The sequence below is a fragment of the Leptinotarsa decemlineata genome, unplaced genomic scaffold (genome assembly GCF_025532065.1).
Source record: "Leptinotarsa decemlineata unplaced genomic scaffold, Ldec_3_MD MMD2_tig00000035_RagTag_RagTag, whole genome shotgun sequence".
Lineage (NCBI taxonomy): Eukaryota > Metazoa > Arthropoda > Insecta > Coleoptera > Chrysomelidae > Leptinotarsa > Leptinotarsa decemlineata.
The window spans coordinates 170,146-184,343 of NW_027412540.1; the positions used below are offsets into that span (position 1 = coordinate 170,146).

Sequence of the window (14,198 nt, forward strand, 5' to 3'; positions counted from 1 at the left end):
AGCGAAGACCTGTATTGGACTCAGAATTACTAGAAATCGAGATAAAGGTGAAATATATCTAAACCAGGAAACATACATTAAAACTTTATTGGAAAAGTTCAACATGGCAGATTGCAAACCCGCTCTGACTCCAGCGAACCCAAATCAAATATTAACTCGAGAAATGTCTTCAAAGAATGAAAAAGAAAAAGAAAAATGACTAAAATACCGTATCAGGAAGTCATTGGTAGTATTTTATATGCTTCACAAGGAACCAGACCAGACATCACTTATGCTGTTAATACTGTTAGTCAATTCAACAAAAATTACGGCAAGGCTCATTGGACAGCAGTAAAAAGAATATTGCGATTCTGATTCTAGACTAAAAGGATATTGTGATGCTGATTGGGCAAGCGATGTTGACAATAGACGATCGTGTACTGGATATGTGTTTCTGCAACAAGGAGGGCCGATTTCATGGAATTGTAAAAGACAGCATACTGTTGCGTTATCAACAACAGAAGCCGAATATATGGCTTTATCAGCAGCTACACAAGAAGCTCTCTGGTTGAAGCAGTTCGAAGAGGAATTTTGTCCAGAAACACTCAAGAAGCCACTTTTGATATATTGTGATAACAAGAGTGCAATAAATCTAGCAACCAACGATGGTTACCGTGCAAGATCTAAGCACATTGATATTTGCCATCATTTTGTCAGACAAAAACTACAAGACGGATATATAGATATAGAGTATATTAGAACGGAAGACATGGCTGCTGATATTTTGACGAAACCCTTATTCAGACGAAAACATGATATATGTTTAGAGAAAATGAATATTGATGTTCAATCGCATTTTAGTGGTGGTGTTGGTAATTGAAAATGCAACACACCCTGTATTGTACATTAATCATTTATTGTCAGTTATTGTTTGACATTTGTATGTGAATGATAAATGTCAGATAAAAGTTTATAGATATATTATTTTTTGATATACAGTGTGACCCATTTAAGATGGAAGCACCCTTATAAAACTTACTTTTTTTAACCGATTGGAATGATTTTTTTTTGTTAGGTAGATATTCAAAAAGTCTATTAGGACACCAAATATCATGAATAAATCTCAATTTCCAGGGCCAACTAATCTTATTTTTCAAGGTCAAAAATCTAAAAAAATTACTAGCGATTTTTTTAGAAAAACTCTGACTACACCACTGGATTTGTGACATTTTCAAATGGGTAACATGTAAATTACGTTGAAATGCGTCAATCAATAAAAAAGTTATAAAGGAATGAAATTTGAAAAATATGCCGTTTAATCAACCCACCAATTCATGTTCAAGAATTTTATGAAAATTCTGTATACTCCACTGGATTTTTAGCAACGTTCTTACTACACCACTGGATTAGGGGCAATATTCAACAAAATATTATTTATTCAAATAAAATTCATGAAACGTTTATGGGAGAATCAATTTCCTTTCATAATGTATGTCGAACCATATCAATCAGTTTATCACAACAAACTTTAGTGTCAATAATTTCAAATGAATCTACAAAAAACTAACTGTAAGTACATTTTTCTAATTGCTACAAACTAGCGGAAAACAATCTTTTATTCACAATCAATGTAAAAATAGAAACCAAGAAGATACCGAATTGAAAAATAAATGAGTGCAATTCATATTCTGGTGGCCTCCACCAAACTTCCATCCAATTCAATGCATTTATCATATCGCTCACGAATATTTTTTAAAGTATTCCTCAATTGTTGTGGAGTAATTGCATCGCAAGCTTGCTGAATTCTGGTGCACAGTTCCACTCGATTCCTTGGTCGTGATTTGTAAACTTTTTGTGTAACATAACCCCAAAGGAAAAAATCGAGTGAAGTAAGGTCAGGCGATCTTGGTGGCCATCCAATTAATGTACTCCCCCTTCCTATCCAACGATTAGGGTAATTTTGATTCAGCCAACTCTTCACAATTCCCGCATTATGTATGGAACAACCATCTAACTGAAAATATAAATTTCTTGTTTCTGCAAGGGGAAGTTCATCTATTGCGTCCGAAAATTCATTCCTTAAAAATTGTAGGAAAATTGCGCCATTCATGTTGCCGTCGAAAAAGAATGGTCCAATTATCCTTTCATTCAGTATTCCACACCAAACGTTCACTTTTTCTGAATACTGCCTTTTACAGTTTATCACCCAGTTAGGATTTTCAGTGGCCCAATAGCGAATATTTTGTGATGAAACCACTCCATTTGTTGTGAAACTAGCTTCATCACTAAATAAAATTTTCTTTAAAAATTGCCTGTCATTAAGATACTCGCCCTGGGCCCATAAGCAGAATTCCAATCGTTTTTCTTGATCACCTAGTTCCAGAGTATGTAAAAACTTTGGTTTAAATGGCCTCAATTTATTTTTCTTCAGACATCGCCTAACATTCTCCCTAGGTAAGTTTAAATCTAAGCTGGCATCCCTCAAACTACTATTTGGATTATTTCTGAAGTAATCTAATATAGTCTGGTTATTTTCGTTCCTTCTTCGTTCATTAATTTGCATTCTGTTTTTGATATGTGTCAAATTGTAGAGAATACCACTCGTATTACTAATACATCTGAAAGCCTCTTAAATGTCATCTGTATAAATAAGGAATTACTGGTAAGAAGTTTTAATACTATTGATATGAATGGTATTACAGACCACTTAATGGTCAGCTGTGTAACCAGCTTTCAACATGAACAATTACCTACTGATTCAATATACTTCAGAAGTTACAAAAACTTCGATTTCACTAATTTTCATAACGACGCTGCGAACATGCCATGGGGCAATATTGTTGATTTACAAAACATGAACTCTAAAGTAAACTTTTTAAATGATTGTATAATACATTTATTTGATAAACATGCTCCTATCCGCAGGTTGAATTGTAAAAAGAAATTTCTGCCTTACGTCACATACAACCTCAAGCTCATGATGCAAACCAGGGATAAAGCTCATAAAACATATTTAACTTTGAGAACACCGGCTTCAAGGAAGTATTATGTAACCCTACGGAATTACGTTAATGACGCTCTGAAACGTGAAAAAACAGCATATATGCAATATATTTTAAACAAAAATGAAAAAAACTCTAAAGCAATTTGGAAAAATTTGTCATATTGGGGTGTGAATACAAAGAGTTCTTCACAAATCAACAGATTACCGCAAGAACTGCGTAATCCAGAAGAAATCAATAACTTTTTTCTTAATGTCACGGGAAATTCTACAATTAACAGTGATACTTTATTATTCTATAGTAATAACAGATTCAATGTCAATGCAAGTTTCTCGTTTATGGAAATATCCAATAAGGATATCTTTGAAGCTATCAATAAAATAAAATCAAATGCTTTCGGTATCGATAATATCAATATTAAAATGATTTCATTCATTATTCCATATTGCATAGATGAAGTAAAACATATTTTTAATGAGTCTCTGAGGCAAGGCATTTTTCCTGATCTTTGGAAAATTGCTAATATTTTACCCACTTCCAAAATACCTACACCCACCTGTTTCAACGAGTTACGTCCAATAAGTATTTTACCAGCATTCTCAAAAATTTTTGAAAAAATAATAACACAACAAATCAAAGTATACTTGGATACAGCTAACATACTTCCAGAAGTGCAATCTGGATTCCGACAGAAACACGGTACCGACACTGCTCTGTTGAAGGTTATCAATGATATCACTACTTCTCGGGACAAATCGATGGTTTCATTTTTAGTTATGCTTGATCAAAGCAAAGCATTCGATCTGGTAAACTTCAAACTATTGCTGAGTAAACTAAAATACATTGGGTTTGAATGCAGTTCTTTAGATTGGGTGAGAAGCTATCTCACAGGAAGGGCTCAACGGGTTATACTGGATAATGGTCAATTATGCTCATCTCTTCAGGAAACTTCTTCTGGTGTACCACAAGGTAGCATTCTAGGTCCATTATTGTTCTCTCTTTTCATTTTTGACTTTCCTGCCACGTTATCCCAGTGCGACGTACATTTATATGCTGATGATTTTCAATTATATCTGTCAAGTCAATCTAATAATATTTACCATGCTATCACCAGGATGAACTTGGATTTAGAAAATACATTTCTATTTTCCAAAAAGCATGGCCTTCGAATTAATCCAAATAAAACAGTAGCACTATGTTTGGGATCTGATCTATAAAGAAATGAAGTTGAAACAAATTTTTATCTTTTTCTTGACAATGAACCGATTGACTGGGTGAGTTCAGCAAAAAATTTAGGGGTATATATTGATAACAATCTCTCGTTCAACGAGCACGTTAAACACATTTACAAAACTTGTTTTTTTAAACTGAAATCCTTATACAAGTTTAAGTTCCAGCTTTCTCAAGAAACAAAGCTGAAATTAGTTCAATCATTGATTTATCCCCATATTGAATATTGCAGCTCAGTGTATTACAACTTCTTACCAGACTATAATAAACACAAACTTCAACGTATACAAAATGCTTGTATGAGATTTGTGTGCTGCATAAACTACCGTAATCATGTAACTCCATATTTATTGAAATTAGATCAGCTGAATATTGAGTTTAGAATTCGTTATCTCATATCTGTATTCTTATATAAACTATTGGAAAGCAAAACTCCTAATTACTTGTTCAGATTACTTAGTAAGCGATCTGATAATCATTCTATCAATTTAAGAAAAGATACATTTACCATTCCATATCATGTTACCACCAAATTTGAGGGATGTTTTTCTTACTTTGCACCAAAGTATCTAAATAATTTATTATCGTATATGCATTTGTCTATATATCAATTCAAAAGTACTTTGAAAATTAATTTCTTAGATGTTCAAAAACGATTGTAATCTTTTATGTTATCTTTATAATCTCATAATAGTTTGTTTTATATTATTTTTGTGTCTATTGTAATTGTTATTGTTATAGGTAGTCTTTCTTACTGTATGCTTATTTTTTTTCCTAATTATGGGACGGGTGGAAGATAGCCTCCGGCTAACCCTCTTCCCTTTGTGTATAAAACCTGTTTTTGCACAATAAACATTATTATTATTATTATTATTATTATTATTATTATTATTATTATATTGTTCTTTAAAATATATGTGGTTCAGTCCTATTGAAAACTTGGTTTATTTTATGTACCGTGCTGTTACTTATGGCTGGACGATTTGGGTGTCTTTCATTGAATATTCTAGTTACTTCTCTTTCACTCCGATAATCATCACCGGAAAGACGTATAATTTCGATTTTTTCTTGAATTGACAATTGAGGCATTATCTGTTTTTATTTTGAAACACAAATTATTCAGTTCACTAATGGTGCGTAACAAAATGACAATTTAACAAAATGACAATTCATGTGCAAATAAATAGATGAGAAACTAAATCACAGCTAACTTGTTTATTTCATTAATGCATTCTGAATAACAGGCAGTTAAAATTGCAAATCTCATTTTTTGCTATTCAACAAAAGGAAGAAATCACAGCTGATGTTACCAACTGGAATGATAATAATTATTATCCATTGCATATTTTTTTCGTTATAATTTCTATTGGGAGTACATTAGACTTGTCTTATATTGTTGAAATTGTTTTCATGAAGATTAACCAGGAGTTCTCTCCTGATTGTACTTGTTTATGTATCCACTCCATTTCGAGAAATACCTATAGACTATTTCTACCATCATGATTTTCAGATGTTATAATTGTACAACATTGCAATAATCACCCCAATAATTTTTTCAATAATCAACAGTGGTGTAGTAAGAACGTTGTTAAAATTTCATTTTACAACATATTTTTCAAATTTCATTCCCTTATAACTTTTTTATTACTGAACAGATTTCGATGAAACTGTGACCAGTGATATTTCAAGACATCCTGAATCCAGTGGTGTATTCAGAATTTTCATAAAATTCCTGAACATGAATTGGTGGGTTGATTAAACGGCATATTTTTCAAATTTCATTCCTTTATAACTTTTTTATTGATTGACGCATTTCAACGTAATTTACATGTTACCCATTTGAAAATGTCACAAATCCAGTGGTGTAGTCAGAGTTTTTCTAAAAAAATCGCTAGTAATTTTTTTAGATTTTTGACCTTGAAAAATAAGATTAGTTGGCCCTGGAAATTGAGATTTATTCATGATATTTGGTGTCCTACTAGACTTTTTGAATATCTACCTAACAAAAAAAAACATTCCAATCGGTTGAAAAATGTAAGTTTTATAAGGGTGCTTCCATCTTAAATGGGTCACACTGTATTCAATATAACGTCTGAAAGTTACTCAGGCTTATTGTAATTACACTTTTGCACTGCCCTCATTGCATTTCCAACAATTTCTATGGAGGTAGCACAAGCACGTTTAGAAATAAAAATGTTCGTGAAGATTGTGTAATTATTATCATGTATGCTGTTATTAATTTTCATTAAGTAACGGGTCGTGCACTCCCTTCACCCTTCACTAAACTACTAAAACCTGAAACTTTGACACAGAAGAGTAAAGAATTTCTGTAACTTTGGTTCTGTCTGACGCAGAATTAAATGTATGATTCATACCATGAAAGTAACACTCTGAGCGATCGTTGTCGAATGTATATTTTAAAACAGATTCGAACAAAACGTTATAAAATCGTTCCTCCAGAATTGCATTTCTATGGAATCTTCGCTGATTACGTCACGAACATATATAAGCGATGAACGTACGCTTTCGAGAATTGACCCCCTCGTTTCCTTACCCGCTATGTCTTCTATCAACCCTACTTTTTCCGCCAAATTCAAGGTGCTGCAAAACTAGCATAGCCTTCCTACTAGTGTCCAGCTTTGGGAAGACCGGTAAATATGCGGGGAAAAATGAAGGTTAGAAAAAGTCGGGAAGCACGCGAGAATACAGACTATACTATGCATCCTTTGTGCAGTATTTAAAGTTTACTTTCGCGCTGGTCCAGTTATAGAATAGTGCTCGTAAAAAATGTGTAATAACATTTCATAATCTAAATGGTTTTACACAATCCACAGTAGTCTTCTGTAATAACTGACTCATTTCTTCAATGAGTCAACTGAATTCCCAGTTATTATACAGTGCTAGTCAAAAGTCCCCTCCCCCCCTCGTATCTTTTGAACGGGTATACTTATAATAATGAAATTTGGAGGGTGGAAATAAAGGGATGTAGGCTTCTTAACTGGTCATAACAGGTGACGCAATAGTCATAAATGACGTTACAAGGCCACTGTGACCAAAAATTTTAAATGGGACCCTATGGCAAGTGACAGCTCGTTTGAAAGGTATTGAAAATACCTATTCAGTCATAACAATTTTGTTTGGGTTTCGGCTGATTTTGATTGATAAATTGAAGAAATACGAAAATTATAGTTTCGCATTTAATTAATAAAGATTTAAGAACCAGTTCTTATAATAAGTGTTCAAAATGTGCTCCATCTACTTCCTGGCAGTAATGCATCCTATTGCTAAACTCTTGTCGTACTCGTCCCAGTGTGTCAGCGGAAATTGCCCTACATTCTTCAACAATTCGTTGTTTCAGAATGGCAATACTGTCAGGTGCTGTAGCGTAAACCTTAGATTTCAAGTACCCCCATTTCTATGGGGGTACTAATGGTGTAAGGTCCGGTGACCGAGCTGGCCATTCGATCGAACCTCGTCGTCCAATCCATCTTCCACGATATTCTTCATCTAGGTAACGTCTTACTGCACCGTAATAGTGTGCAGGAGCACCATCTTGTTGAAACGTTATTTCCAAGTTGTCGAATTTATCTGGAGTATCTTCTAGAATTTCAAGAATTAACGCCTCAATATCAGTTTGTAACATCTCCAGATACAATTCACCGGTTAAGTTAGCATTGAGAAAAAGAGGCCCAACTATGTGGTTTCCCAAAATACCTGCCCAAACATTTACTTTTTCTGGAAATTGAGTATGTTTTTCACGAAAGATGTGAGGATTTGTGTCACTCCAATACCTCACATTTTGAGTGTTAACATTTCCATTGAGAAAGAAAGTACTTTCGTCACTAAAACAAATTGTCTGTATGTAGCCTGGTTGTTGGTTCATTTTATCGGACATAGTTTCACAGAATTCTAGTCTTCGGTCGGGGTCATCATCTGAAAGTTGGTGCACCATTTTTAATTGTTGGTCGACCAGATCGTTTGGCATCTTGAACACTACCTGATGCTTCAAACTTCCGAAGAAGCTCCCTCAAATAAACCCTCGATATAGGGCGATCGGGGTACCTCTCATTAAACAGTCGTTCCGCTGCATGGAAATTGTTTCTACATTCACCAATTATTAAGATAGCTGCTACTTTGTCGGCTACAGTACGTACCATTTTACCTATGTAAACACTTAAACGTCTCGTTAAACAATAGCTTAGGTAAATTTTCAAGGTATAAACACTTTTGACAAGTAGATAATTCAAACACGTCAACCTTTTTGACAATGAACCAGAGGCGTACTTTAAAATCTTTATTAATTAAATGCTAAACAATAATTTTCGTATTTCTTCAATTTATCAATCAAAATCAGCCGAAACCCAAACAAAATTGGTATGACTGAATAGGTATTTTCAATACCTTTCAAACGAGCTGTCACTTGCCATAGAGTCCCATTTAAAATTTTTGGTCACAGTGGTCTTGTGACGTCATTTATGACTATTGCGTCACCTGTTATGACCAGTTAAGAAGCCTACATCCGTTTATTTCCACCCTCCAAATTTCATTATTATAAGTATACCCGTTCCAAAGATACGAGGGGGGGAGGGGACTTTTGACTAGCACTGTATATGTAACTTCCTTGAACTCATGTAAATCTGTGTTGATATTGTGGTCGTGGTCCAGACAAGTTCTGCTTATCCAAACTAGCTCCGCATATCCAGACCTGCTGGTTTCTCTGCTATGGGTGGTCTTTTTTCCGCGCCTATTCAGATTTCAGATGACTTTTTTCGCACAATATAAGGTAGATGGAATTCTTGATGCTAATTATTATGCTCTTTATCATTTGGTCTTCGTGATGTTGTGGCCTAGATAGCTCGCACATATTTCGACTTTTGAGAGTTTTACGTTTGTACATGGTTGGTTAACACACACATTTTCAACACAATGGATAATCTTTGGTAGTCTTTTGTAGAAGTAACAAAATCGAATAATAAGAGGAGATGGTACAATTGTGAAAAATTAGGAATTGAAAAACTAGTATGGGAGCTGGAGGAAAATGAGTAGAAGCTGCTAAGGGACGCGGTTATCTCATCGTACTCAGTAAAAAAATTCATGTCATGAAAAAGTGATATCACTAAAATATTGATTCAATTTTACACATATATTTTCATTTTTTTTTAATAATTTTCTAATTTGTGTTCAGACTGAAATAGATTTTTGCTACAAGGTAGGGATTAAGTATAGTTTTCTCATGCTGCATCATGTCTTTCAAAATATTTAGGAAAAAAATAAAAAATGTTATGAAAATTTTCGAGAGCAGACTAATTCAGGAAAGAATTCGTTTGTGTTGTTATTGTGACTCATATTTTTGAAATAAAATTATGGGAACTTAGAAGCTTTTATTCTTTTGTGAATTTCAGTCAAGACAAAAACGGGTCACCAAAATTGGTGAAATAGCAAATTATCTATATTTTAATTTCCAAATAAAAATTTAACATCAATTAACCATGTGAAGAATTAATTCATAAGGATATTCATAAGTATTAAAATGTCACTTACAAAATGAAGATATATGCTTTAAGTGTAAAAATGAAAGTAATGGTAAAACGTCAACTTCACATTCACACTTGACATAAAAAAAAGACTTCTGGTACTAGTTGACAGGAATGTTTTGTGAAATCACATATGAGAATGTTCGAATGGCATAAATATTGCGAACCACTTGGAGCAGGCAAGTAAAAGATCAGTTTGAAAAGATCAGTTCAAAATGAAGTAACGAGAGAACAATGGAAATAAATGCGATGATTATCGATAAATAAAGTTATTAAATTTGAATAAAGCAAATCATTTATTTAATAGAACTCTTGCATAGACATAACATTGGTGATAGATAAGTTGAAACACAATATTTTTCGGCTTCTGACTATTTCTAAAGGGCTGAAAGAGTGCAATAAACTGCCAGTATTGAAATAGGTTGCATCTGTCTTCCAATTTAGGAAATCTCATTTTTTTAAATATTCTTTGTGAGACTCTTGAGACACATGAAAAAACTGCAGTTATAATAGGAGAAAATATAGATTTACTTGTCATTTGCTTCGGGTATACCCTATCTCATCAACAAGAAATTTTCTTTTAATAAGTTGGCAAAGGAAACGTAAAAACTGAAATATACCTTTCCATTAGTTTTGATGGATATCCTCATTCTAAAAAACACATTTTGTTTCTACACACAGTAAATGGCTGTGACACGACTTCTGCGCTCTTTAAAAAAAAAGGAAAAATACGTTTTTAAGAACACTCAAGAAAATTCTGAATTTGGATCAACTTGCTGCATCATTTGAGGACTACTTCTAAAGAGCTGAAAGAGTGCAATAAACTGCCAGTATTGTAATAAGTTTAATCTGTTTTCCAATTTAGGAAATTTCATTTTGGAAAATTGTCTTTGTAAGACTCTTGAGACACATCAGTATTGAGTATATTCTTTTCTTTATTTTTGGTTTTGTTTCATTATTACTTTTAGTATCAAGTTTTGTATGAGGATATATTATTCATTTATGCCTATATAAACCAACCCAACCCAAATTATACAATTGAATCCGAAACAGAAATATTAATTGCTCATTAAATAAATAAACTACTTGATTGTTGTACTGATTATTTATTTAGATGATTTTCGACTTTTTGATTCGAAAATTCATTTCTGAATATTTGTTATTGAGTTTTTTGTTCATTCTGTAGTTTTATCATTGGCTACTTTTTACATGTTAATTATGAATGTGGTTGTATCTACAAAGAGATTGTTTTACTGTTTTCATTTCAGGTGTATATCAACACATAAAGGGTACAGTGTTAGGAGGACATGCTATTAGAATTCTTGGCTGGGGTGTTGAAAGGGGAACTCCATTCTGGACTGTAGCCAATTCTTGGAACTCTGATTGGGGTGACCATGGTACTTTCAAAATTCTTAGAGGCAAAAATCATTGTGGTATTGAGGATTCCATTGTTGCTGGACTTCCCAAACAAGCATAAATGGAAAATATTTGTCTGTTAAATGCTGTATGTGATCATATTGTTAGCATTATTAGAAATGTGTTATTTTTATCTCTCAAAAAATAAAATGCATATCATTTCAATTAATGCCATAGAGCTTGTTGGCAATAATCTTGTATTGATACATTTCACTATATACAGGGTCTTTCATGACGAGCGTTCGTTAGGAATATATGGAGAACGATTGAAAATAAAAACTTGAAATTTTGTGGTAGTGGGTTTTAGAAAATGGCCTTCTCAACTAAAATATTTTCAACTTCCGGTCTCTTTCCGTTATACCGGAAGTTGAGGGCAACTTCCTTATTTCAAATGGAACACCCTGTATTTTATTACATTTTTGAATTTCTCAGCACATTTTAGGCCCTCTTTGTATAACAATGCCTATACCCAAATTTGTTAGTTTTCCAGATAGGTATTGATTTTTTTTCTGAAAAATTTGACAGTTACAGCACCACTCCGAAAAAATCATAACTCATAGACAGTAACAGTTGGAAATGTGAAATTTAACAGAATCGCACCTTAATCATCAAGTCATGAACAGGTCCATCGAATTTTCGAAAATAATTTACAGGGTGGTCGAAATTTTCACCTAAAACAACATGAGAAAACTGATGAAACACAATTTTTAAAATGGAGACCATACACTATTCTATTATTTTTGGATACTACGAAAAAAAAGATATAACACATTTTGTTTCTTCACACAGTAAATGGCTGTGACACGACTTCTGCGCTCTTTAAAAAAAAAGGGAAAAATACTTTTATTAGAACACTCAAAAAACTTTCGAATTTGGATCAACTTGCTGCAGCATTTGAGGAAGACAACAGTACAGTTCATCAAATTAACAAAACTGAATAAATCTGTGTAGTTATAAAAATCTCTCACCAAAGAGTGCATTTCAACTTCAGACTTGGTTAGGGTATGATTTAGAATCCCAAGATTGGGGTTGGATAATGCGTGATGAACTCCTGGAACCTATTATGACAATTTCGCTACTGACTTCAAAGGAATTGCTTAACACAGTATTCTGCAACCACCAGATTTGGTTCGTGATGTGGATACAGAAAAGCAGGGTTGCAGTGCTCTTTAGCTTGCAGCCACTGTAATGCGCACCATATCAGAGTGATGTCAATGACAATGGGTACCTTGACCCCAGAACCAATGTGCATAAAAAATGTGATTCAGTAAGTCACCCAGTTGTGTTATGGATTTAAGAAATATTGATGTGAATTAGTATACTGGTATAATGCAAGTTACAATGGGAATTTATCATTTTTCTGGCATACTTACCGAAGATAAGAAGCTTGTATTGACTTGAAACACTGTGGACTGTAATTATTGTATTCTTGCTATTTGACTTGAAATTAAACACTGCTCTTTTAAAAAGAGAATTGAGGCCACTTAGTGATTTGCGTAGAAGTCCTGCCTTTGATATATTTTGTAACTAGACTAAACAAATCTCGATTCTTATAAACACTTATGGAGATGAAAGGGCTACAAACATGTCGTCGATCACTGTGGACACTAGCGGCACACTTGGGAGGAATAAAGTTCTCGACATGCCCCCGGCCTTGAAAGTATGAGGGGTTTGAGACTTTCAAGTACACTAAGTCATAATTAATCTAACATTAAACTCCAACCGGTAGCGGGCACAATCTGCAAAGAGCTCTGGAGAGAACACCGTCAGTTGTTTTGATTAAGGCTACACGGCTAACACCATCCTTTCCTGGAATCAACTCCAAGACACTTCTAAGGCGCCATCTCATAACAGGCAAATTATTATCCTCCACAAGAACCAATTGTCCAACCTGAAGCTGTCCTTGGCTTTGTTTCCATTTGGAACCCTGTTGAAGCTCGTTTATGTATTCGAGACTCCATCTATCCCAAAAGGTTTGCTGCAATCTTTGTAAGTGTTGAAAGTGCGAAAGCCTGCTGGCTGGTACTTCATATAACAATGGATCGGCAACACCTTGGATGGATCGTCCAAGTAAAAAATGAGCAGGGGTAAGGGGGGTCAAATCATTAGGTTCTGATGAGATAGGACTCAGAGGACGGGAATTTAATACAGCCTCGATTTGAATCAATAATGTTTGGAGGTCTCCGCAAGTTAGAACTACATTGACTAAAATTCTTTTGAGGTGATGCTCGACGACGGTTTTCACTCCCGCTCCCCATATGCCGCCAAAATGAGGGGAATTGGCAGGGATGAAATGCTAATTTATATGCATTGTTTTAGCTGAGTCTGAAATGTTTACTGAATTTTCTATCAAAAATCTACCTAAAAGTTGTAATCCATTGTTTGCACCTATGAAATTCGTTCCGTTGTCGGAAAAAATATCGGATGGTTTTCCACGACGCGAGACAAATCGTCTAAGCACTTGAATGAAAGCTTCTGACGACAGCGCGGAAACCAAATCAACATGTAGGTACAGCACTGGTTAAAAAGCACACAAATCCGGGATTTTGATGTTTTTGCTCCCCTGCCCTTTTTATCTTTAACCAAAACAGGCCCTGCGTAATCCACGGCTACCTTACTAAAGGGAGGAGCAGGATCTAATCTTGAACTTGGTAAATCGCCCATTATGAGTTGGATTGGTTGGTTACTGAATTTGCAACATTTAACACAAGATCGGACAATCTATTCAGATAATTTTTTTCCAGAAATTGGTCAAAATTTTTCACGAATAATAGCCAGCAATAATTGAGGCCCTGCATACCACAAATAACCAACCAATTGAGTTTGTGGCAATGCTTAGATTATTTTACAAGAGAAGAAACTTTGGATGGAATTGAAAAACCGACGTGTTCGAAATGCAAGGAAAGGAGAAAATGCATAAAGTCCCTATCAATCCACAAGTTTCCCTATATTTTAGTAATACATTTAAAAAGATTCTCTCCAACGGAAAGTAGAGGCAAATTGAATGATGTCATCGAATTTCCTCTAGAAGGATTGG

The 14,198-nt window shown here is 34.1% G+C and overlaps 1 protein-coding gene and 1 long non-coding RNA gene across 2 annotated transcripts in view; one reads left to right on the forward strand and one right to left on the reverse strand.

Moving 5' to 3' along the window:
- LOC111513797 (cathepsin B) overlaps positions 1 to 11,326 on the forward strand; it is a 65,514-nt gene extending 54,188 nt beyond the window's left edge. Inside the window, exon 5 of the mRNA XM_074171688.1 lies at positions 11,014 to 11,326. Within this exon, the coding sequence (XP_074027789.1) occupies positions 11,014 to 11,222 (209 nt within the window). The 3' untranslated portion in view covers positions 11,223 to 11,326. The remainder of the gene's footprint in view (positions 1 to 11,013) is intronic.
- Positions 3,773 to 4,131, reverse strand: LOC141480943 (uncharacterized). The gene is made up of 2 exons (XR_012464652.1): positions 3,871 to 4,131; positions 3,773 to 3,814 (listed from the first exon to the last, which is right to left on the reverse strand). It is a non-coding gene; the product is annotated as an uncharacterized lncRNA (long non-coding RNA).
- Positions 11,327 to 14,198: the final 2,872 nt, after the last annotated feature.